Consider the following 11,907-nt stretch of genomic DNA (forward strand, 5'->3'; position numbering starts at 1 on the left):
GCTTTGCTTAAGGCTGCCCCACTAAAATTTCGGCCGTGGAGTTTTATGAACACCTTGTGCATGAATAGGGACTGTGATCTCCGCTAGCTATGCTCTTTGGGTTAGAGAAGTAGAGGTAACCTCGCATCTGCATTGGTTCCAGCTGGAGTAGCAAGATTATGCCCATAGGGGCATGGATGTACGGCACTTTGATGAACATGCCAAGAACGACTGTGCTGCAATTATGGCTCCAAAACTTAGGGAAGATGAAGAATTTAATGCTCTATTCTTTTTAAATAACCTTCGCACAGTCAAATAGATTATTTGCAAAAACTGTAAACATTGCGGTTAAAATTAAATGATAATTGAACAGGGGGAAAGAAGCGCGCTAATCCCGAGCAAAGTCATAACTGCTCCGTTAAGTAAATATTAAACATCACTTTACTCGGAAATTATGATTTCCGGCTACTTTCTACCAAAATGCAAATTTGTACTTTTTGTTGCAATCCAACTTCACTTACACAGTCAGCGTAGGAAACATAAAAATGTTTCGTAAGGTTATTAATTCGTTTTTTGTTGATTTTAAATGTGAAATATATTTGAGACTAAAAATATTTTCCTGAAATCCTGCCTTTTTTAATGATGGCAAATAATAATATTTGTCGGTAATTTGGTATTGTGGGATGTGTTTACATTAAAAGTTTTAACATGTGTGTGTGGTCACACTGTAACGCAGAGTTTTTTTGGGGCTTCAGATATGAAAAGGGTGATGTGGTAAATCGACATTGGATGCAGCGAATTCGCGGTAGACGTGTTGGCCTGTCTAAGGTTCTAGTTATTGTCGAGAAGAAATGATTCGCAGTTGAATATGATGTTCGGTGATATTCTTCGTGAAAAGGCTTGTTTTTCTGAGTGTGCCGGTATTGAGATACTTCTGTGAAACCTAAGAGAAGGCGATGTTTTGATTCCACTTGGATATTGAGTTTCACGCACTTAATCGTCGTACAATAACACAGAAATGGCTTATCAAACGATACGTCAGGAGTACATGCAAATGCCAGTTGTAACGAGAGCGTACACCACAGCCTGTGTTCTTACAACTTTGGCGGTGGTAATGTCGTGTTTACAGTTTTTATTTGGTAGCCTCTGCCTTATAGACGTAGCTTGTATAGTCTGAGAAATTATTCTTCTGTTTCAGCAATTGGATTTCGTCTCTCCGTTCCAGTTATACTTCAATCCTATCCTGATAGTTAAGCAGTACCAGGTCTGTAACTATTCACTTTTTGCTGCATACCCCCCTGGCAAGCTTACTTATCATTCTGTTTACTCTCATTCCAGCTATGGAGGCTCATTACGGCATTCCTGTTTTTTGGGACAGTAGGTTTTAATTTCTTCTTTAACATCATCTTCACTTACCGATATTGTCGTATGCTGGAGGAGGGGTCATTCAGGTCCAAGACAGCTGACTTCGTTATGATGTTCCTATTCGGTGGGACTTGTATGATTGTATCCTTCCTAGAGTGTATGTTCAACAGCCATTTATTTTCATTCGTTAACGTTTTTATATTAAGTTCAACCAAATCATAGTCTGCGACCAAGAGTAAGTAGATTCCCTCGGATTATTCTAGTGATATATCTCCTCTTTTGCTAATATTTAGCAGTTTCATAATGTAATTTTTATTTTTAACTCATTCTGGACCAATGATGTAGATCTTGAAGTTTCCTTAACGTTCTGTAGGCCATCGCATTCTTTGTTAATCTTCTTTTCTTAGGTCAAGCCTTTACCATCATGCTGGTGTATGTTTGGTCGAGGAGAAACCCATTTGTCCGTATGAACTTCTTTGGTCTGCTCAATTTCCAGGTATGTAATGGTGACAGAAAATTGGTAAAGTGTGCTTCTATGACTCAATCATTTAATATTTTGTAGACCTGTCAGTTGATAACAATGCTGATATTAATATTACCAAGTCAAATGCTACAGAGTTACTTTCTCTCATTGATCCTTTAATAATTCTAATTAAAATTGTCAGAAAACTTTCAGTATATTCAGAACATCATAGAGTAGACAGTACACTGTTCGAGGTAGTCCATAGATATAGATGGTCAGGAAGTTGGTTCACATTTACAACACTGCAAACTTAAGATGTTAGCTTCCATGTATTGTAGTCAGGTGTGTTATTGTCTATGGTATTTATGATGAAACTCATTTACTCAAGAGCTTTTTAAGTTGTGATTTCGTTGTGGGGTCAGATGATTATTCTTTTAGGTGATAATTGCTTGAAAATTTTCTTGTTGCAAAGGATTTGGATTTGCAGGTTTGGGCAATATCTCAAAAATACGAATGCTTTTTAATTCAGAAATAGTTGCAAACTACGTGCTACCATTAGTTAAATGAAATATCTAAATATTTCCTCAGGATTTATTTGAGCAATGATGCGATTCGTTGTTACAACAACACCATCAAGTGAGTCATGTGCCTTAGAGTTCTTCCTTAAATCTGTCCTAGTGCTCAACGAGTAAGAGGGAGAATGGGGTTTGGGTGACAAAAAGTATGAGTATGGAAAGTTGTGGGAGAGAGGGTCGTTTTTTTAGGCTCTTGGGAGAGTAAGATGGGGAGAAAGGTTCTCGAGTCAGGGTATCACACACACCCTCACTATCTTCTTTAGCTCTGTGGTTGTCGGGATGGAGTCTTTAAACCAGATGATCCTCTTCTCTTGAGTGTTGACCCTGTGTCCTTCTGTTGGTCTTCTATGGTGTGGGGGCGGAGGAGGAAGTGTTTGGGCAAGGTTGTGTATAAAGAGTTGGTAGGACAATTTAAATAACTGTTGGATTCCAAGGATTTTCTTTAGGTAAATGGAGAAGATTGGAAAGATAGGGTCCAACCTCACATGTGGTGGAGATAGGGATTGGCAGAGAACTGTGTTTCAACATTTCATGGATGGTTCGTTGTGGTGAGGGAGAATGATTTAGATTTTAATTTGTCAGGAGATTCTGATTTTTTAGTTTCTGTGGTTCCATTATTTCAAGAGCTTCTAATTTTTTTCCTTTCGTTTCCAAGTGGAGGATTTCTATTGTGAACTTGCAATTAAGTATGCCCTATTTCCCTGAGATCTTTGGCTTCCATCGAACGATCATCCCCTTTATTGAAGGAGAAGTTGTGTTTATTTACCCTGATGGTGAAACTACGACCTCTTTGTCCCGTGCATGCCGCACTGCACAATCCATAGTTGACCTTGTACTTCTCACTATTTAAAAATGAGTTTTTGTCTTTTGGGTTTGACATTATTTTTCCCATATTAATCGGTGTGTAGAACGATACGCTGTATTTTTCCTTCAGAATAAATTTTGCATTTCGCTTGGCTAAGGAGCGGAGAAATGGTATTTTGCACCATCTGTGTGTATTTTTCTTGGTGGATGATTTTTCTGTAAGGGTGATCATTTGTTCTATATTGGCAAATTTTTTTCTTTCTGGAACTGTATATTGCAGTAAAACCAATAGAAATGAACTTAAAAGTTCATGGCAATAGCATTCCCATCAACTTAAAAGTTTATTTTGCATCTGATGACACCACCTCAATTGCGTGTGAAACAGTTGTCACAATTGAACAACCAATCCAAAATATTTTATGTTAAAGATTTTATGTTACATAAGCTTCTTCTTTTCCTGGTATCTGAAGTGTTTAAGGACCCTAGCACAAGTATCCAGTTTTGAATACCAGGTTTTATTTTTTCCCCTGACTTGCATTTATCAGCTTTTATGCATTTGCTTAAAGGCTTGGTACTGGATATTCTGTTTTTATTTTCTAAAAAGTAATGTTTGAATTTTCAACAACATCTGTAACACATATTGCATCGTCAATGGTGTGGAAAGATGCCATATTTTAGCTAAGCCAGTTGCATGCTCAATATTCAAAATCCTCTGGAATACACAAAGTAATGTAGATAATTCTAATCATGGATATACTTCCCATCAAGTAATGCCTGAAAGCATTTATTTCTCGTTTTCTTATTTGACGGATAACTTGTTGTGATTACTGTTATGTTCTCTACACAGGCTCCATACTTGCCCTGGGCTCTGCTGGGCTTTTCCATTTTGCTGGGAAATGCCATTGGTGTGGATGCCATGGGAGTAGTGGTGGGGCACATGTATTATTTCATTGAAGATGTCTTCCCTAATAGGAGAGGAGGTTTCAGATTGCTTGCAACGCCACGTTTTCTGTAAGTGAATGTTTTTTCTGTTAGCACTTATTTACTTGGGCAGATCACATTGCTACTCTCACGTATAACTTATGTGATTTTGCATCAATTATAGCATTCATTTGCTAAAAGTTCAAAAGGCAGGCCAGTGGCCTACTGCTGTTTTATTTTTATTGTTATTTAAAGTTATAAAAAACATCCATATTTTTTTCCAAACAGCATACAGTGGAAGCTTGGTTTAATGAGTGCTCATAATCCCTAGAAAACCACTTGCTATATCGAACACTTGTCGTATCCGAAAATGAAGGGTGAAGCCCTTCAGTTCCCTTGTTCATCTGTGATTAACTGCTTTTCTTTTGTATCTGCACTATTTCACTGAGAAATATAGATAGCATTTGCCTTTACTTACCTATTTTTATGTAATTTTGCTGAGGAATTATCGCTGGTTTAAAAAAAGCATACAACTCTGGCTCTGCGTGCACAATCTGTAGCGTCATGATCACAGATCTTGTATTGTCCGGGATTGGTAAGATGTATGAAATGGCTGCGTGATGGTAGACCAAATCCTCCCCATCCATGATATATAGAAACCATGTTCTAGATACCGCTCAAAACAGTCTCATAGCACAAAATGTAACATAGCATTTATTACAGAACACGGTTCTATGAGCATATAGAGCAATGGCACCATCCGTGACATTCGAAGTCAGTGGCGTGCATCTAAGTCACATTTTGCATTTCACCTTGTAGTTGACTGACAGTACTGCTAGAATATATCAGTTTGTTGTGAGATCTCTACTCAGCTCTGGCACAGCATTGATCAGCATGATGTGATCAACGAACCCTCAGCACTTCCCATGATTGAAGACAGGCAGCCCAGTGTACAGACTGAGTCTTCTCCCCGCATGAATGGCCTTAATGCTGCAGATCTTTCGAGAAGACTCCATGCCCCCAAGTTGGGTAGTCATGTGTTTGAGTTATGCCTAAAGATTCAATTGGTATGGTTGCTGCATTGTGCTCATGATGTATAGATATTTATTGGCTGGTGAAATACACATCATACACCTGTTTTCGGAGGTACTATTTTTGCCCTTACTGGTAAAATGGGTGAACCACGTTTACTTTCAAATTAACTAGTTATGCACCGTTCTGAAGGGATGTACCTCATTATACTGAGTGCAAATCGTAGCTGAGACTTATGGACTTGCTATGTCCGTATTTCTTGCTTGTTAATCTTAAGCCTATTGATGATACACATTCAATCTTTTGTTATAACACAATTCTTGCTACATGCCATACTCACTAAAATGAGCTTTCACTGTATGTATTCTAGCGTTGATCAACACTTTTCTTAGGATTAGAGTGGTATCTAATAAGAACTTGTATAAAAATGTGGATTTAAAAAGAAATTTCCATAAAATATGGCTTGGATCATATCACCTGGGGCCATCTGTCGATGAGCTCTACCTACTTAAAAGAATGTATGTATTTTGAAATTTTCATTAAAATGACCAATAATTTGTTACTCACCCCAGCCTAAGACAGTAGAACTAAGGGAAAGTAAGTGAAATTTTCACTGCTATAGTAAATGATCTTACATTTTTGTGGGTTGTAATGGTATAATTTTGGTTCCTTTTAAAAGGTAAATATTCGTGAAGACTATACAGGTTTTCCTCCCTGTTGGTTGCTGCCTTACTGCTGAAGTTTTGATGATCAAGTCCTCCATCATCCTCAGTGCTTAAATGATACTACTCAACTATCAAAAGGTCCTCTGTGATACAGGGATGAACGAATGGAAAACCTTATATGCGTTCTTCAGTGGAAGGCATGAGATGTAATTTCCAGATTTAACAGTTTGTGTTTATAGTCTTCCATAAAGCAATTGAATCTTATTTTGTTCTATCAAACAGTATGAAAATACCAGAATTTCAATTGGGTTGCGCATATTATTCCTGGCTGTGAATACACTAGCCAGATGATCATGGAATTTAAATAATTTCCTCAAATTTCTCATAAATTTTTTTGCAGTATTCCAAAGTGTCATTTTATCTCTTTGCTATAGTATATGTATTGGTAGTTATGTAAAAATGTAAACAACTTCATAGATGTTAGGGGCAAGTTATGATGTAGCACCTGTGTGAAATGAAAAAAAAGTGTAAGGTTTAACTTTTCTCACAGAGAGTGAGCTCCCCAAAGAGGGTAAACTTCAATAAAATAAGTTGGGAAGGGCTTAAGAAATTCCAATGGATATAGAGGGAATCCATTTTCATTAATAATACACAACTTTCAAGTGATCAGCATTTATATTGCTGGGGTGTTGTACATCATACCGATGGCAAATCTTAGCCATTGAAATCCCATCATTGATATTAATACTTAATGATGCAATAGCTGCTGTTAAGCCTTGGTGATCCTGACCTTTGTGACAGACTGCTTGCTACAATGCTGGTGACCTTGCCTCAATCCATTTTTCAGGAAAATAAACTGATTATTGATTGATAAGGGACCTGGAAGGCTGTATGTGATGATCAAAATTGTTTACAGTAATCCATGAGATGGTAATGTCTCAAAAAATCACAACTACTCAGTGTATTTAAGATTTGTTTTGGTTGTTTGCAAGTAAGGTATCCGGGCAGGTTCTTTGTGTGTGATTAGAAATGTTGTTTGCTTATTTTCATGGAATATTTTGAAAAGGTTTTCATCCTATTCCCTTTGCCCTTCCCTATTTCGTATTGTCAAATTCAAGTCTCCATCCTAATTGTTTATGATAATTGAGGTAATTTTTCAATAATGGTCTGTTTTTCATCATTGTAATTTCTCTGTTATTTATTAGTAAGGCCTTGTGTGACCCACATCCTGAAGATGTTGATGTGGCACCACTTCCTCCAGAGGATCGACCAGGAGGTTTTGAATGGGGACAGCGGCCTCGTGAAGGGAATGAACGCCCTGAAGACCAGTGAGCCACTAAATGAGTCACATGAAGATAACTACATTAGTGAACGTCATGCTCGCCCTTAAGTCCAAGGCTTATGAATTAGTGTGTGTGGTGTAAGTGGTGTATGCAGTTCGACATCCATCCAACTGGGGTATCCAGCAAAATGGAATGACATTGTATTTATTATACAAACATTCAAAAGAGCTGCTGGACTAACACTTTATGTAAGCTTTAAAAAGCACATTACATTTTGTTTGTCGTATTGGGTTTCCCAAGGTTTTCAAGAGTTTTGAAGAATCCTGATCATACTGACAATTTGATGATATGAAACTATTTTATTGGAATCTTAAACATGAGATTCATGTTGATAATTATGAAATGTATGACTACAGTAAGTAAATCATGTATCATTCAATGGAAAGCAACTGAAGCTAAAATGGTTTTTATTTTAATGCCATTGCACAAATTTATTGATGATAAAATGAAAACAACATGAACAATAAATGTTGGGAGCACCATGATATATTGAAAATTATGTGGCTGAATATATGAACCAATTGAAGGCAAGCTTCAAGGTATCAATGAACATGGCTATTAGAATGAGTCCTGTTTATTCTATCAACACTAGTGCTTCACATAACCTGTGATAAAAATTGCATTGATAATATTCCTAATGCAAGGTCATCTGACATATTGCATTTTGGAATTGTTGGTGTATATTATTCAGCACAATATTTTTCTGCTGTGATCAACCTATTGGACAGGTACAGTCCAGTGCAAGCTGCACTGAGGGGTATATGAGATCGAGCTGTGAACTTAACACACAATAAGTCTTGAGTGATCCTTAGGAACAGCCCAATCAATGCACACTTTCCCCTTCAACTATGCAGACATCTCAGCAGAATACCATACTTTATGTCTTCAAACACTTTGAGCTATAAAGTCTACAGAAACCACAACGTTGACACATTCATTTGGAATTCCTATATACAATTCTTCAAAAATATTAAGCAAGTAAATGGTCACACTATAGAACCATGGTTTCTTCTTAATTTTGTCCTAATTTTCAGAGTCTTCATAATGCCACTGTTGCTAGAAGAACGGTAATATCATCAGGCTTTCCACCTAAGGAGAAGAAATAGGATACCATTATTCATCACGTCACAACACACCCATATTAATGAATTGCATATTGTAATGAAAAAATTGAGGCAGTAAAATTTAATGGGCCGTAAAATAGGGAATACAAACCGGTGGCATCAATTCCATTTTCACGAGCTCTTCGTGCAAATGGTGAGAGGAAGTGGGCATCAAAGGCAAGTGACCGAGCCATCAAGGCAATAGTGTTAGCAGTGCCTTGGAGCCGAAATGGATCTTTCTCGCCTTGAACTTTAGCAAGTTCAACAAGCAACAATGATGGTGGAACATTGTCAAAAACACCATCTGTCGCCACTAAAATTACATCACCATCCTCAACCTTGAATTCTGAAGTATCAGCAGCCTCGGGCCTAAAATAGAAAGGAATAAAGCGTTAAAATCTCCATCAATTCATCCCCATATTACCCTGTAAAAAGCCCCCTCTTTTTGCCCATAAACTATGGGAAAATAGAGGGCTTTTTACAGAATATATATGTTCCTGGCACCTAAATATGCAGAACTGAAGTGGAAAGAGGGCAAAGTGATGACATTGCTTTTGAGGGGAAGGGAAAAATTCTCCTGAAAAGAGCGTTTGTTTAAGTACCAGGAACATTTATTCAAACTCTATCTCACTATTCGTGATTGAAGGTCATCAAAGTTCTTAGGTAATTGGAATAAGGCTATAATGGACTCAAAACCCTGGGGTTTTAGGTTGCAATATCAATTTGAATCCTGAAGGTGTTGCAACAAGGGAGAAAACAATGGCAGTCGAATAAAGTGGAAAACAATTATTGTGGTCAACACAAAAATAAACAAAAAGGGAGTCATGTAATGAAATAGTGGTATTCGGTCATAAGTGTCGTTGTTCCAGATTTTCTTTTTGTGTAATTACCCAGGACAATTGCATAGATAATTTGTGTAAATTTGATTTGTGTGATAATGGGTAACGTTTCAATGTGCAAGTTGCCTCTATAATTTGTGTTAATTTGATTTAAGAAGTACTGGTACATGTTGCTCCTGATTTTTCTTTGTTTCTAATTACCCAGAACAATTGCTAAAACAAAAATAAGTACTTTTTTTTATCAAAACTGTGATTTAAAAAATACTCTCAATTATACAATTTTATTTTTAGGCTAGAAAAGTCAAGGGACAATAAGTTTTCTGTACCCTTTTTCCAGTGGCGCCGACTCCATGGGGCTTGAGGGGGCCCGAGCCCCCTCAAAGATTCGTTTGGGGGGGGCGGAGCCCCCTCAATAATTCAAGAAAATAATTAAGTTACATTATGCCTTGTGAAATCACAAAAATATATTGGTAATTTTTATTTCCCATGCTTGACGATAGTTACCTTTTAAAATAAATTCAACAATGAGTGTTAAAACAAATAATTATAAGGTTAAGCAGGTTAACTGTATCAAGTGTTGTGAATCATGGTGGTGTTTCGGTGCTGCGACACACTTTCAATTTACCTCTTCCTGGGGCAAGACCTCCGATATGGGCCCCCCCAATATTTTTTATAAGTCGGCGCCCCTGCCTTTTTCATATCCAAACTCAAGGAGATAATTTCTTCCACAACAAATATCAGTGGAGTTCTTTAAAAATTAACCCTTTTGCTCTTGGAGCAAAAATTGGGGTCAAAAACTTGAATAAATTATTAAGATTAAAAAGAAATTCGATGATGCATAAAATAGCTTTTATAAAAAATTATTTTTTGGAAACACAGCGATCATCACGGAAAAAATTTCATTCATCAAGAAACTTCCCCCAAGCCAAGATTTTTCAAGCTACACTGGAGTATAACATATAAATAAAAAGAGACCAACACTTACAATGGATATCAAAGTATATATAGACACCATAAAAATTATTTTATACTTTTAAAGATTTAACACAACATTCTATTATTATAATCACTCTAATAATACATAAATCATGCCAATTTACTCATGAAATAACCCATAAGATGAAACTTAACTAAAATACACAAATATTCTGCAAAAGAAGGCTAATTGAACATGACTAGAGTAAAAATATATCAATATACTATTCATATATTTTCTCAATAGAGAAATTTCCTTGCCTGTCACTGAGAACAAGTCCACTGTGTTGAGGAGGAGCTAGTGACAGTTGAAAGGGAGTGTTGAAATAATGGATCTGCTCCTCTGAGCGGTGGACAACTCGACCACCTCGAACTATAACAAAGCCACTGTCTCCAATATTAGCTGTATGAACAGAACAGCTGTCCCTGTTCAATACTATTACACATGCAGTACTGCTTCCTGAAAAACAAAGAAATTTATACATGTTAAATTTAGGATATACATATAATCAGCAAGTGTTACAATATCATATGATTATAAGCACAATAAGCAACACTATGAAGTTGAAAAATTTTTTTTAAAAACTTGAGAAATTGGGAAACTGTTGAGGAGTAATATTTTTCAGACACCAGCTGACAACCGACAATAACACGGCATCACACCGAAGTAACGGGCCAATTACTTTTCGACTACTGCTACTTAATTTCTAATGGAATACACCTAGATTAGAAAGACCATATGCGTTAATTGCGACGCTGTCAAGTTTAATTATTTATATCTCGACGACAGATTTCAGGCTCTGTACCATGTTTATTAATATCCTCACAAGATGGGAAAACCATTTATGCAGTTTAGCAAAAATATGTATTATTTTTTACATGGATACAATAGGATGCAGTGATAACATATTTACAATTAGCGTAATGCAGGCTCCTATGAGTATATTTATGAATCCCCGTTGTTTCCAAGTTAGTCAACCTAGAAAGCTAAAACAAATAGATTTACATGTAAGTACCTAGAATAGGATGTTTACTTTCCCGAAGCTCCTCATAACTCCGACCAAGAAGGGTTGATGCAGGAGCTGTCGGTACAAATCTACCTGACATGACGAGACGCTCGCATGTACTCATAAGAAATGACGAAAATTCTCCAGGGTCGATTCCATAATGCCGCCATCCACCGACTCCATCAGCAACACCTATGCCCAACATTAACGTATCGAAATATAATTTTCTCAAATACACTAAATTACACCATTAGTATAGCAGAAAAGACTAAAGCGCTGATTATGCGCTGCAATTCGAGTGTATGACTGAACTGTCAAAATGCACAAAAAAACGAATCTCACCTATTGCATCAGCAGACTTATATTTGGCAGAAAACCATGCATCATCACCAAATTGTCCTTTTTTTAACCTTATATTAGCGTAGTCTTTGGGAAAACCACACACAGCAGAAACTAGATGCGGTTCTCTTTTTCTGCTCACGTTTTGGTCTGCACAGTTAGAATAGTTACAGATTCCATTCCATAAGGCACGAGACAGTAGCCTCCCAGACCAAACAAGGGACTGCATTATAATCACAGGGCACTAAATTTAAAAAAGTATCATTGTGAAATTTCACAAATTGAGGTTAATCACAACAAACACGCTTCTCAGACACTAGCTAATTAAATAACCTTGTTACGCCCAGACTCAATAGATGTCGTCGTAATTTTTATCTATTTTTAACCTTTTATCCAGTGCATTGTTGAACTAGTTTTGCTAAATATTGTTTTTTTTACAGACAATATTTGTTATTTTCACTGTAATTTCATCGGAATTGTTAATGCACAGCAGTTAA

General features: G+C 36.7%; 2 protein-coding genes across 2 annotated transcripts; one reads left to right on the forward strand and one right to left on the reverse strand.

Annotated features, from left to right (window-relative positions):
• The first annotated feature begins 712 nt into the window (after window positions 1-712).
• LOC124158682 (derlin-2) lies at window positions 713-7,541 on the forward strand. The gene is made up of 6 exons (XM_046533912.1): window positions 713-1,090; window positions 1,178-1,243; window positions 1,318-1,485; window positions 1,718-1,840; window positions 4,034-4,197; window positions 7,010-7,541. The coding sequence occupies exons 1-6, from the start codon at window positions 998-1,000 to the stop codon at window positions 7,134-7,136; spliced, it is 741 nt and encodes a 246-aa protein (XP_046389868.1). The 5' UTR covers window positions 713-997; the 3' UTR covers window positions 7,137-7,541.
• Window positions 7,538-11,841, reverse strand: LOC124158681 (protein phosphatase PTC7 homolog). The gene is made up of 6 exons (XM_046533911.1): window positions 11,744-11,841; window positions 11,414-11,654; window positions 11,081-11,263; window positions 10,326-10,524; window positions 8,363-8,619; window positions 7,538-8,236 (listed from the first exon to the last, which is right to left on the reverse strand). The coding sequence occupies exons 2-6, from the start codon at window positions 11,637-11,639 to the stop codon at window positions 8,187-8,189; spliced, it is 915 nt and encodes a 304-aa protein (XP_046389867.1). The 5' UTR covers window positions 11,640-11,654; window positions 11,744-11,841; the 3' UTR covers window positions 7,538-8,186.
• Window positions 11,842-11,907: the final 66 nt, after the last annotated feature.

The sequence above is a fragment of the Ischnura elegans genome, chromosome 5 (genome assembly GCF_921293095.1).
Source record: "Ischnura elegans chromosome 5, ioIscEleg1.1, whole genome shotgun sequence".
Taxonomy (NCBI): Eukaryota; Metazoa; Arthropoda; class Insecta; order Odonata; family Coenagrionidae; genus Ischnura; species Ischnura elegans.